The sequence below is a fragment of the Octodon degus genome, unplaced genomic scaffold (assembly GCF_000260255.1).
Source record: "Octodon degus isolate 3935 unplaced genomic scaffold, OctDeg1.0 scaffold00114, whole genome shotgun sequence".
NCBI lineage: Eukaryota > Metazoa > Chordata > Mammalia > Rodentia > Octodontidae > Octodon > Octodon degus.
In genome coordinates this window covers 3616108-3630137 of record NW_004524690.1, presented here as the reverse complement: position 1 = coordinate 3630137, position 14030 = coordinate 3616108, and the positions used below count along the sequence as shown (strand labels likewise).

At 35.1% G+C, this 14030-nt stretch overlaps 1 protein-coding gene across 3 annotated transcripts in view; it reads right to left on the bottom strand.

The window, feature by feature from the left end:
- The window catches only part of Tenm3 (teneurin transmembrane protein 3), a 224670-nt gene that overhangs the window by 84719 nt on the left and 125921 nt on the right, over nt 1–14030 (bottom strand). For 2 of the 3 annotated variants that reach the window (XM_012516586.2, XM_023699614.1), the window contains exons 10-11: nt 5971–5997; nt 3344–3490 (exon numbers count right to left, since the gene is read on the bottom strand). In XM_012516586.2, the coding sequence (XP_012372040.1) occupies nt 3344–3490; nt 5971–5997 (174 nt within the window). The remainder of the gene's footprint in view (nt 1–3343; nt 3491–5970; nt 5998–14030) is intronic. The other variant, XM_023699615.1, reaches the window with a different exon arrangement.

The window sequence follows — 14030 nt, the reverse complement described above, 5'->3', positions numbered from 1 at the left end:
TGACCTGGAGTACAACAGGTCAGAGAGGATATCCATGCAGTTGGCTGTCTGAAGAAGGAACTCATGGAACTAAGGAAAGCAGCAGTAAAGGACCCTGTTTCCCATGCCACCCCAGGTCATGCAGCCCTTAACAGCAGACCCTTAACATTCTCTTTCTATCACCTTTCTCTGCTCTGACATTAGCAACATCATAAACAGAATGACTTCTGGGATAGAAACAAGAAAGACAGATTAATGTGGCAGGGTACTGACTTGTAGGTTTAAATTGGAATAGGACAAGAAATATTTATGAGCCCTGTCTCGGCATGCACTGTTGATCATTTGCTCTGAAAGCTTTCTCCACTAGGACAGGGCAGCACCTAGCTGTCCCTCAGGATCTAAGTGTTCCATTTGGATGTGTTATCATAGTTCTGTACCCCAGTTACCACTTGTTTTTGATATCTACTATGTGATTCATAAATCCACTATTCTATTGCCTGCCTTTGTTTAAATGATCTGATGCATTGGCCTTTGTCTGATACCTGGAGCTGGATTTGAGAAGCAGATCAGCTTTGTTGATTTCAGAGTAGTGGTTGTAGGAACATATTATGGGTAAAAGACTGTCCTTAGTTCTGAAAATCGTTATCTAGGTAGCTGTTTGAAACTTAAAGAAACAATAGGTTCTCTTCTTACAAATGCACAGGGATTAAAGGAGTCACAGGGGACAAACTGCTCTAATCTATTTTGTTAACAGTCCATTCTTCCTATTTGTCGTGAAGAATTCCCCTTGAAGGCTGCTTTTTCTTTAAGTATTTCCAAGTGACAAAGAAGGCAGAAAAAATTACTTAGGGCAAAGACAGACACTTGTTTAGTGAGATGTAGACTTCTGAGGATCTTTAGAATTAGACAAAGGCAATGGAACCAACTTGATTGGAAAAAGGAAATTCTATCTTGGCATGGAAGGAAAGGCCTGCCTTAAGATATTTGAGTATTTCCTACCTGTAGCTATCTTTTCCAAAATTTCTTGATATATCTTCTTTACTTCTGGGATTGGTAAACAGCTTTTCACTCACAAAGATTGTATTGCTCAAATTGGATTATAGCAAAGTTCCTCACTTATATCAAGTATTTAATTTCTGACCAGGGTCACATCAAATTCTTCACCATCTTTTTCTCCTTGGTTACCTAATCTGCTAAATCAAGTTACTTAGCTACTTTCTTGCTAATTCATCTTTCTGACACCAAAGTTAGTTTTCATAATGGTTGTGTGCCCCTACAGTTACTATATGTCCTAGAATTTTGAGTATGCTCCTAATTGTAAGCCTTCTGTTTTACTGTCCTAACGTCATGAGATCCTTAATTGACATTATGTGTTTCAATTTGGGATCTGGTGTGGAAAAATGCTGTCTCAATGTACATGGCTTATGTGTAAGTTCAAAGAACACTTCAGTTTGGGATACAGGGCACACAGGTTACAATCTCAGGACATAGTGATACACTGGGAATTCTTGGAAGATCAACAAAATTAGGTTAGGGACAGGCATGCAAATTATGTGAGATAAGTAGAGAATTCACAGGAGGTCTTCTATCAGCTCAGATTTCCCCTTAGAGAAGGAAGCCTAGAGATAGCATAGTTTCATGCTAACAAGAATAAACAAAGGGGAATGAGGCCAATTCACAGTTGATAAATTTTGAGGATAGGGAAAAAAACTGCCTTGCTGATAATACTAAAGAGTTGATTAGCCCCTAAATTACTCTGTCTTGTCTCCACAGACTTGGCCTTGCAGTTTGCTTCCCTCTGAGAGGATAAGGAACCTCCTCAATGTAATCTCCTCTCAGAAGACAATCTGAAATACAAGATCAAGGAGAAACGGTTGCTCTCTCTCCCCCAAGCTGTAGGAAAAATGGAGTTGGGACTCTCTGGGGAAAGTAACGAGGAAAGCTACCATCTGGGCTGTGGTACAGAGAGGATTAATGCTGCCATTTCTATAAGCATGTGGTTAGAGGAGTAGTCTGGGGAACAAGGTATTATTAGCAGGGAAAAGTTGTGAGGGCGATAGCCATTCCGAATCCATCAGGGGCAGACAGGAAATGGAGGCATCAGAACAGAATCAGTGGCTGAAGTTTCCTGAGAGGAAAGATGGGAAAATAGGGAAGATGGTGAACAGTTTTCTAGACAGTTCTGGGGAGAACTGCAGCTCTTTGTTAGGCAGAAAAGACACAAAAAGTAGTTGGTTGAGAATGGCTGCAGACCTGGCTGGGGTGTGTCAGGGTTGGGGAGAGGAGGGCTTGGCCCTGTCACTGTTTCCTGGAGACCAGGGGTCAGGGCCACCCTGGTTGGCAATGTGAAAAAGCTGCCCAGTCTTCTCTGACAACTTTCTATGGATGAGCACTCAGGCAGCTAAATGGAACCAAATTAATAGTGGTGGCTGCTTACAGTGCGCCATGCACCCAGAAGTGTCCCATGTATGTTGCACACAATTGGTCATTTAATCCTTTTATAAATTCTTTTACTGCAATCTTATAGAGGATGCAACTGAAATTTTCAGAAACTATGAATCTTGTCTAAGTTCACATCATCTCTTTATGGTAGTGTCTGCCTTCAAAACCTGCATTCTAGCCAACACCTGCCCACGCAGCCCTTCCAAGTGAGGAGTTGGGATGGACACTACAGAGCAGGTGACCACAGAGGTCAGGCAACATCTAGATTCTTCTTAAAAACTTCCTCCTAAACATATGCCAGAAGTTGAACAGCTGTCAGGAGCAAGTACTCCATTATCAGCTCCCTCTTTATTCTCTGAAATTAAAATACAACAGCATGGGGGATGTGCTGAGAGGGGAGAATAATTATCTTAGCTGAAGGCTTAAACTGGGTGGAATATCAACATCTCTTTAACAAGGTGTAAAGCTAAAGATGAAAAGATAGCAGAGTACAGCTGCAAGGGGATTGTTCTCTGTTACTGTTTTATTTTTCCCATCTACGACTTTGAACAGAAGAGTTTGGAAAATGCCCTGCGTCTTTTGGAATGTTTAGTTATTAAAATACTGCTGTAGAGCTCCCAATTCTCAGAGCCCTAAATATAAGAACTGAAAAGGATATCACCTGGGGATTAGGAAAAGGAAGGGAGAACAATGGACATTATACAGAAGCCTCCTTACCTTGCCTTTTCCCCTGAATAATAATCATCTTGCATTTGTTTCAGGCAAAATATGGAACAAAATCATTCCATCAGCACTCATATACTTTTCAATCAATGCAATCTATAGGGACCATACTTTTTTGGCATCAGATAACTGCATATTCACTGTAACTTATGAACCTGGGCTCTGGCACATGCTTGTTTTCATGCTCAGCATTTCTTACCTCCTTCATTGTCCTTGCTGTCTGTGCAGAGAGTCTCCATGGCTACGTCACAGCCTGCACCTCTCCACCCTGGCTGGCAAACGCAATGCCAGCCGTTTTGGTCCAGTGTACACCTCCCATTGCTGTTGCACAGACCAGGACAACCCTCTGTCAAGACAAAGAGGGAAGACACCAGTGATTTGAATATTGAAAAATTTTTCTACCCAAAATAAACAGATACGGGACACTTAGTGGGAACAGGCCTTTATAAACAGCACAAATACTGTAATTGCACATGGATAGAAACAGCAACATTATCTACAGAGTCTAATTCTTATCCAAGTGGCATCTTTGATTGGCCTGATCCTTGAGACACCACTTACCTGTGCAGGACAGAAATATATGCAACGGTCCACTAAATTGCTGCAGGCCAGACAAAATTAACTTAATTTTTTTTTCCTTCAGCAAAGCAACAAGGTCTAGTGTATGTTGTGAAAAATCATCTCCAGAAAAACATTTTAGAGTCCCTCATTTAGATTTCAAATCTGTTGCGAACACTGCTGTCACTTCTTAGTGACAGAATGTTTAGAGTACCTTGTTGCTTTAAAAAAATTCCCTCTAAATTTAAGAGCATGAAAGCATATGAGAGTTTATGAATGATGTCAAAAGAGATCATTAATTTTATCTGGCCTCAGAGTTGCCAAATATTCATGTGAAATTACAGTGCATTAAATAATTGCACAAAGTATAGGCCAGTATTAATGACTATACTTTATGCCAAGAGTACATTCCTTTTCACAGAGTAAGCAAAGCCCAGGAAATAGTGAAGCAGCTTAGCATCTATTCTAACAAACATTAGGATTCAGGCTGCATACGGATGGGACAGGACCGACAGGATTTCCAACTAAATGTAATAGCTGTGCATATTTGATTACTTAGGACGGACAAAATGAAATACCATAAGGACCACAATAAAACATTGATAGACTGAACAAAAACACGGTAGTGACGTGCTTCAAGACAGATAGCGAAGAGTGATATTTTGTGACAATCTCCCTAAGGCTTTTATGCTGTTACCTTTATATCCTATCTTGTCTGCTTTTATGGGCAAGGAGGGAAAATTTGGGAAACAATTAAAATAATTTAATATATCCAAAATCTATAATTGTTTCAGTCTAACATGACATTGAAAAAAACCCATTTTTTGCCACTTCCTACTGATGATATCTGGCATGCAGCCAACATGATCTGTTTATGAGGATGACACTAAGGAAATTCTAGAGTTCTTGTTTATGAGTGTGACATGATACTAACAGAAGCAAGATATAAATGCTCTAAAATTCTAAGAATTGCAGCTGGTTATTAATTTGATCTCTCTGGATAGACTAATTTATAATTTAATATAGAGATATTTTAATAAAAATACTGGCTATAGCAATTGGGGTTTGTTACAGTTTCTTATCATTAGAACGCTTTTCTTATTTTGGTGACAAAACTTAAGAGAACAATCTATTTAAAGATGTTTAAGTCTATATTAAAAGAATTATTCAAGTATTGGTTTCCCCTCCTCCACTGCGGAACTTGAAAAGAAAATGTCTCCAAGAGACGTTCTGTCTCTTAAGATTAGAGTTAACAGAAAGAAGAATATTTTGACAGTCTCTTGTGGCAGACAGAACGAAATTAGGCTTATGGATGCCATCAGGTCAGGATGAGATTAATTTTGCTGCTTCTTTCCTTTCAGACAATTTACCATCTGTATTTATGGATTTTTCAATACATCAAAGGTGAATTTTCCTTATGGATGTCTTGTTTTGTTTTCTTTTTAATGAAACAGGAAGCTATAATTGCCCCACTGACAGAGTGCAGCAGCTGACTATGCGCACAGGAGTTATTATATGAAAGCCTGGATGTTGCCATGAATATTTTCATATTCTAATGAAAGGCACAAACAAGGAATAGAAAATAGGTAATCTGAGGAGAAAGGGAAAGGGTTTTCTCTTATGAAAAAAAATCTTCACTTATTTCTGTGATAACTGAAGATATAAGAATCTGCTGTTTTCTGCAGAGCCATATTATTTGTTCTGATTTAAAAGAATGCATAATATTTTAGTTACTCAAAAAAGATAACACATAAACTATGATATTACATATATTTTGAAACATTTGGGAAAAACCAAAGAAGTTTCTATATGACGATCAATGAGATTTCTCTCAGCATGTTAACCATAATCTTCTTTAGGTTGATAATTTCTTAATCTTGTTTCTTATGCTTAAAGATATCTATGATTCTTTAATTTAGAACTTAAAGCTCATGGGCTGAATTGCCAACAATGAAGATCTTGAAGCAAATAAAATAAAATAAACAAAAAACAGCAAATGCACTGTAATCTTCAGTTTTTGGTGCTAGTGAAAAATTAATGCTTTTACATAGGAATGACATCTGTGATAACTCAAAATTATAAAAATGAGACACAGACATTTAAGTCTCACTACTTTAAATCTGAGGCATTTTACATAATGTAAGCCTGATTCATAATTTACAATAATATGCATGAAAAACAGTCTACTGTTATACCTAGTGCAATCTGATACACGATTATATATAGATATATATGTAGATATGTCAACAAAGAGCAAATATACAGTACCTTTAACTATCTTATCCAAATAGTGAGCTTGGGAAATTAAAAAGAAAAAAGAACAGACAGACATTTCAGAAGTGTCACATGGGACAAGGAAATTTTCAGAATATACATGCAAATCAAGTAGCTGCATCTGACATATGACTCACATCACACGACAGAAATGTACTTTGTATCTTCTAAAAATGCAGTATATTCACATTTTAGTAAATGTAGTCATGATTCCAAGAAATACTCAGCATTTTTAAGAAAAGTTTGAAGGTAAACTAATAACTACCTTTCATAGATTCTTTTTAAGACTATCACTAAAAAAAAGGAATCAGCTCATTACCAAAGAATTCTGAAATATTATAACTAGATCTATAAATAATCAAATTTTAATAATAAAAAGCAGAAAAAATTAATAATCCTTGAACAAACGTAACATTTTCATACTTTATCTGAAAAAGACATGTAAGTTCTGTAGAAAATGATTGTCCAGTAGCCCTTTGGTCCAAGTCAGAGCGATGACACATGACACACATGCAGTCCATTAGGCAGTAGGCAGCATTCTGAGGTCCTGTTTGTTTTTGGGAATCACCCTGAAACAGGCTTGGCTTTTCTCAGAAGGTCTGCAGACACAGCCAGATTAAGGCTGCATCTTTAGCTACCTGATCCTGCCCACTTATCATGCAAAGAGGCTACAACTAGGCTACACCTTTCCTTTTGAGAGAGACATAAATGCTTCTATCCCTCATGGTGGAGACCTAACGTATTCCTAATATGCCTCAAATCTTCCTGTTTTGTCAAAATTCATGCATCTTTAGTGATCTAAAATTGCCTTATAAAGATGCTTATGTTGATTATTTTTTCATTACTGATATGTACAAGTGGTAAGAGAACTTTTAACAGAATAATTTAAGCTGTAACTTTCAGATGAGGCACTCAGATTGGTTGTTGTCATGTGCGTAAATAAAAACATAAATGTTTTTGACACATCTGTACTATGTATATAAAACGGTTCTTTACTTTGTCACAGGATTCCATCATAGGCTTCACAGCTTCAATTTAAAATAAGCATGCTTATAGTTAAAAGAAATTAAGTTGAAAGTAGATATAGTATTACATACTACTCTGCAGTTAGAATTTAGTAAAAATAATTCATAATAGAAATACATAATAGAAATGTATTAGATACATTTCTATTTATACATAATAGAAATATGATATATACATCTTTTATACATAATAGAAATGTATTATTTCATAGCATTAGTCATATAATAATTTCTTAGTAATTCTTTTAAAATATTATAGAATCTAGTACAGGCCTATAACAGCTCATTTGATGATCAGAACCTAACAAAGTCATCCTAAACTTCCAGCAGTTACAGATTCAAATAGGGTAATATTTCTGAGGAAATTCTTAGTTTATAAAAATAACAATGTTGCAGAGTACATCTTCTGCCTATAAAAATCATAATGAATTAATGATACATATTAGAATTTTTAAGGGAAGAACTAAATTATTTCTTATTAGCCAATTCCAGAATTTTAGCAAACAGAGCCAATTTATGAAAAACACTCAATGATTTGCAGGTAAAGATAGGTTTATGACTGGGTCAGAGAACACCAAGAGGAACTGAAATTAGAAAATGCATTTAAAAGATACAGCAAGGCAAACAATATAACACTTCAAATATTAAAGATATTTAATACAAGATTTACAAAAAGCTAAAAATAAACCATAAAAATATCTGTATTGAGAAAGAGATGAAGGATTTATCATTCACATCTTATTTCAGAGAATAAAGCTCATAGTTTAAACTTGAGAAAGAAAAGGAAAAATATCTACAACCTATATTTCAGTCTTGAACGTAAAATTTTTGACAGTATTACTAAGATCTGGTTCTAAATTATGAAGATGTTAAAGAAGTTGTCAATATATGAGGTTGAAATAATTATTAAAAGTAATAATTGCAACAATAAAAATATCATTATAAGAGCCACTATGGGAAATATTCAGAAAAGTGGAGGCATGTTGTAAGAAAGCCATTAGGAACAATAATCATAAAAATAGTGTAGTATATTTAAAAATTAATATACCTAACAATTGCTGAAATGAATATTATCATGCAGAAAAATTACCTTTAAAACCAATGAGCATGTTCTGATATTTAAAAAGTCATACCTATTATATGTACTGTTTTAAATTATATAGAATAAAAAACTTACAAAAATGGGTGTTAGACATATAAAATAGTCCTTTAAAACAAATTCTCTAGTTAAATGTTGTATTTTTAAGATACTTTTACTGATATTTTAATTATTTCTTTTAAGACTACCCAGAGATACAGTAACATAGTACCGTATTTCCTGGAAGCTGATGATTCTAAAATCTTTTGGGGTCTTGTATTTGAGAAAACTGGTGAAAGGTTTGGATTCTCTTTCCAGAGAAATTCACCTGTGCTCACAAGTACAAATCTGCTTCTCAGTTTAGATTTCCTGTGAGCCTTCATTCTACACACTTTGTGTCACACCTGTCTACTGTATGTGGGATCTTCAAATCTCTAGCTCACACCTCTTTTTCCTTGCTCAGGACAGGTTCACTGAGCAACTATATCAAAGACAGCAAAGTGGAATACAAAAACCATGGTTGAATAACCCTCATCTTGTTCTTCTAATATGTATCTCTTCTAATGTCTTATCAATTAGTATGTGTTGTTTCAAATAAAATTTAAGAAAAAGTAAAAAAGGAAAAGAAAAAAAATTAAGGTTTATTGAAAGTAAGCATTAAAGTTTGATTATTTGACCAATCTTGTATACCTATATCTATTAAATCTGAACAACAGATTTGAAGATGAAAATATATAATACAACCATTGTTAAATTTTTATTCTTGTCTCAAAATTTTGTACTATACATATTATTGTTACTCTGTTTCTGCTATTTGTTTTTACTCTTTAAAATAAAATTAAAAATAGGGAAAAATAGGTTAAAATTTTAAAAAAAGAGTAAGTTCAGAATAATCTCAGGACACATACGAAACATCCTGACCCCAGCCTTGCTTTCTGAAGATAATAATGCACGCTTACCTCATGCCACAGAACTAGTCAAAGTGCTTTACCTTATACTTTCATTTAATCATCACCACACCCCTCTGATGTAAATACAAACTGAGATAGTAAATGCAGAGGAGTAAAATGAGAACAAGAAAGATGAGGTACTTTGTGCAAAGTCACAAGCTAGCCATGTAGACTATCTGGGTTAAGATCTTGCTCTTAACAATTATGTCATGATGGCATTGCTTGGTGATTTACAAACAATTTCTGTTTTAGCAGGAAAAAAAAAACAAAACAAAAACCCCTCACAAAACAGGCTCAGAAGTATTATGCAATCCTGACCTAATACAAACTCTCCTCAAAGCCACAGGGTAGTATCATGTTCTTTTTGATACCTTCTACATAGTTTTCCTGGGCAATTGCAGAGTACGTCTACTTTAAAGACCACAACACTTCTTTTAAAGGCCAAGGTCAACTCTGCTTTAACTGCTTCTCTCTCAAAACATATTTAAGTCACAGTCATCCCTGGGACCTAGCAAAGAAACAGTTGTTCAAGTGGCAAGTCTATGTACTAGGGGCCTCTGGTCCATTTGCTGGCAGAAGTGGAAAAGACAGGGAGATTTTGGATGTCGGACAATGGACGAGCTCATCAGAAATATTATTACTGAACTGGTCCATACATTTTTAGCATTAGCAAAACAAAGTACTGGTGCCATATCCATTGTACACACCCTCCATCTAGTTTTTTTTTTCTTTTGACACAGGTTTTCACTACAAAGTTCAGGTTGGCCTCAAACTCACAGTAATCCTCCTGCCTCCGCCACCTGAGTGCTTGGATTACAGCCGTGCTTCCTCTACATGCATCTATGTATTACACCAAACCTCTTTATTTTTCTTTCTTTATGGTACTGGGGATTGAACTCAGGACCTTGCACCTGCCAGACAGGTGCTTATTCTACTGAGCTATCCCTCCCCCCACCCCCCCACACTCGATCCTACATGCATTTATTTAAATAATATTTTCTCTTTGTAAGCTCCCCTTTGTGTTTTGAGGATGGTAGACATAAACTCAAACAATTATTTGCCCTTGTCCCCCAGGAATGGATGTAGGCTCTGAGACCCTAGGAGAGTACCTGCTTATAGGCAGTCTTTTCGTAGCATATTTAAATCCTAACATATAGAAAGTGAGGAACTGCATCACTTTGAAAAGCCCACAGGAATGCTGATGCCTCCTCTGCTTCTCTCTGGACCTTATGGGTGGCCCTCCTCCCTTCATTTCCTGCTCTTTTATTCTTTCTGTCCTTCCTGTAACTATTTCTCATGGCTGAAGTCTCAGAGTATGTACACATGTAAAAGAGAACCATCAAGAATTAGGTTTGCTCAATTCATTACAGCTAAGAAATGTCACGAAAAACACGGCTTAAAAAAAGAAAGGAAGAAGAAAAATGAAAGGAAACATATAGCTTTAATGAAACTTATAGGCCTATGTGACTTTATATATAAATCTTCCCCACAGAACTGCAGACCTCATTGGTGTGCTCATCACCGCTTTCCTATTATCTGGCTCCCAGGGGAGCTTAATATCTATTATACCAAATAACCAAATGTGTTTTATATGATGGTCTTAGTGTCTTCTATATATGTTTACAATTTCTGAGGAGATTCTCTGGCATGTTACCTTTTCAGAAAGAAGTAACAGTGGGCACTACTCATTGATGGTATTTTTCCCCTCTTCCATGCATGTGTTCCTTTCTCCTCATCCGAACCCATCTGGCCAAACTAGATTCCTAATATTAACAGCAACTGCTATAAACTGTTACACTTTGTGCAAAAACTATGCTAAGCATTCAACATAAATCCGCTCATAGAATTTTCACCTTCCTATGTAGTAATGGGTATCAATAATGTTTTCCTATTTTACAAATAAAGAAATCAAAGCATAGGAAATTAAATGATTTTCCTAAGATAAAATTTCTGGCAAGCAGCAAAGACAAAACCCCAAGCAAGTAATTCAATGCCAAACCCACATGCTAAATAAATGAGTTATACAGCTAGCTCAGAAGAACCAGAACTACACACATGTACAAGGCAAACTCAAAGTGTCATCTGTTTTGGATTGGTCAAAGAATGCACTCGAAGGAAAACAAGTTAGATAAAAGAGTGGAAATTCTTAGTTCAACATTTGCAATGACAGAATTTAGAAAGATCAAAATGCAAACTAAATTGAAATATTAAACTGCTGACCAAATCTCATACATAAGAACATTTTAAATAAGTCAAAGAAAGCTTTATGATAGGAACTGCTGTACCATGTTCTAAAAGCCCAAAGTCTGGAAAAAGAGTGGGCAGGAAAGTAAAATCAGGGATAAGACCAGAAAAAATGAAAACAAGTGAGTTAACAACAACAACAACAACAACAACAACACAAAGAACAGAAGCAGCTGAAGTGATGTATAAATGTAATACAAGAAATATATGCCAAGTAGTTGTTCTAAAGAAGCCTGTGTATTAAAAAATGAGGCCAAAGGAGTATATGAACCTGCTTTTTGGGAGGGAAAACTAGGATATTTGCAGGTCTACACAGAATAACATTAATTCCAAATTTGGTTTCCTTTCACTGGCAAACTGATTCTTATAAAGACTGAGAAGAAACAAAGGCAAGCCAAGCTGGCTATATATACAGTAAGCAGCTCACAAAGGAAAATAAGAATGGTTTTGTGTGTACATAGTTGCTGATGTGTATGGTTATGAACTATACAAACTGTTCCTGGTGTCAAGAATGTGCTTGGTTGGAGCATATTAAACAGCATAGTATTTTCACTGGGCTACAGAACTGACTCTTGGGTATCGTGTAGACATAGGCAAATAACATCTACTCCATAATGCTGGAAATATTTTTCAGTTTAATTACAACAATAAAATCCTAGAGGCCCATCTTCAGAAAAGGATAATTCAATCAGATGAGTACATAATAAAAAAAAGACATATACTTCACTATGATTATTATTGCGAAGTCCTTGGAGTGGAGGACAGGTTTTTATTTAGCATTGTGTTTCATAATATTTTATGACATAGACTTTAAAAAATGATTCACATTAGTATCTCATTAAAGTTGTAAGTAAGTATCATTCCTAGATTATTCATGTACAAGTCCTTGCAGGATGACAGAAAAGCTACTGTTTGCAAATAAGTACATATTAAATCCATTTATTCCAATCAGCAACTGTTTAAATCAGCGTGCAAGCTGTATACCCATTGATTTGATGTTCCTTAATTGGTACTCACTGCACTGTTTTATTACTGATTATCACATCCCAAAGGATTATGACAATGACATAATTGTAAACACATAAAGCAATTTTATATTCTTAAGACTTTACGCAAGTTCTTTAAAGTATGTTTTTCCCACAAAGAACTTTCATTCTAAGATTATGTGAAACATTTAAAATATTCTATCCCCTTTAAGAAAGTCAATAAATTTGAATTTTAACAGCTAGTAAGTGAGACAGTGTCAATAAAGAAAAACTGTGCACACACACACGTGTGGCTTCTTAAAGAACATTTGTGGCCCTAAATACTTTTCAAAACCTACTTCAAATAAATTATGTCCAAAATTGCATATTCTATGGCTTTTTGGTTTAGGAAATTTGGTGTAAAAATTATCTGCATAAATATATTGCTCCTTCCATGTAACTATCCAAGCAAAATACCATATTTCAGTTTAGAACATTATTTATACCATGACATTCCAAAAGAGCCAAATAATACTTTTTTTTTTTTTCTGATTTAAGTGAGTCCAGAAAAATCTAGATTCCTTGGAAAAAGTTCTTTGAGATAAACCACATTTTAGAACATTAGCATATTTATAAAGTGCCATTCTAAGCTTCAATGCTTTGATATTTTACTTTGGTTTATGATTTCACCTTTTCTGGTGGGCTATACATTCACAGTGGGGTAACAGAGGCACACTCGAAATGCAGACAGGAGATTCAGTGATTTAGGCATGTGCATTTCCTGGGCAAAATTAATGTTTATTGTTTAGCATGTGATGTATGAGTTTTGTAACAGCCTGTACATACAGCAGCATGATTTTATCCATAGGATCACATACACAAACATGATAATAACATGTGTCTCTTGGTTTTTATTTCTTATTTGAGTTTACTGAATAATAAAGGACATATTTTAGGATTTTGTAGGTTTAAAGAAGTCAGTTATTAGAATTCTCATTTAGAAATGAAACTAGTCAGAGACAGCTATTAACAATAAATACAAATTATAAATGTGGGGCTGGCAATACAACTCAGTGGGAGAGTACATGCTTAGTACACCCATGGCCCTCAGTTTAAGCCTCAGCACTAAATAAATAAAAATCTCTACATATACATGTAGATATAATTATTTTATTTTTTTATATCTACATAAATGTCTAATACTTGATGTTCAATGATTATTCAGATTTTGAAACAACGATGTTAGTGTCTCTGTAGTGCTAACAATTCCATCATAGTAGACCTTAACAATGATCTACTGATTTGGTTAGTATCACTGAATATAATTTCTAGTCCTTTGTCTATTAATATTTAAGAAAAATTTATAGGATGAGAGTACTTTATATAAAATGTAATGGGTCTTTTTGTGTCTGTTTGCTTGATTTCTAGAAAGTAGTAAAAAAGTTGAATAGCCTATTTTACTCAGAAGGATAAGCTACAATGTATTTTATGAAAACAGCAGGTTAAGTGGCTCTTCTAAAGTGTGACTTGGAGAGAAAACAACTTTTCTGTACTCATGGGTGAGAGAGAGCACGCACAGGTATCTACCACTTACATTTTGGGAACTACTATCTCCACAAACTGATGCTAGTGATAGATGCAATCTATCCATTTTGTACGAGTTATTTTTCAATTGATAGAAAAACAGAATATAAATTTAAATTTTGGAAATACACAGAGATTTCAATAAATAGCTTACAACTTCCTTAAGTCTTTTATAGTATATGCTTATTTTCTTCCCACTGTTATTGTA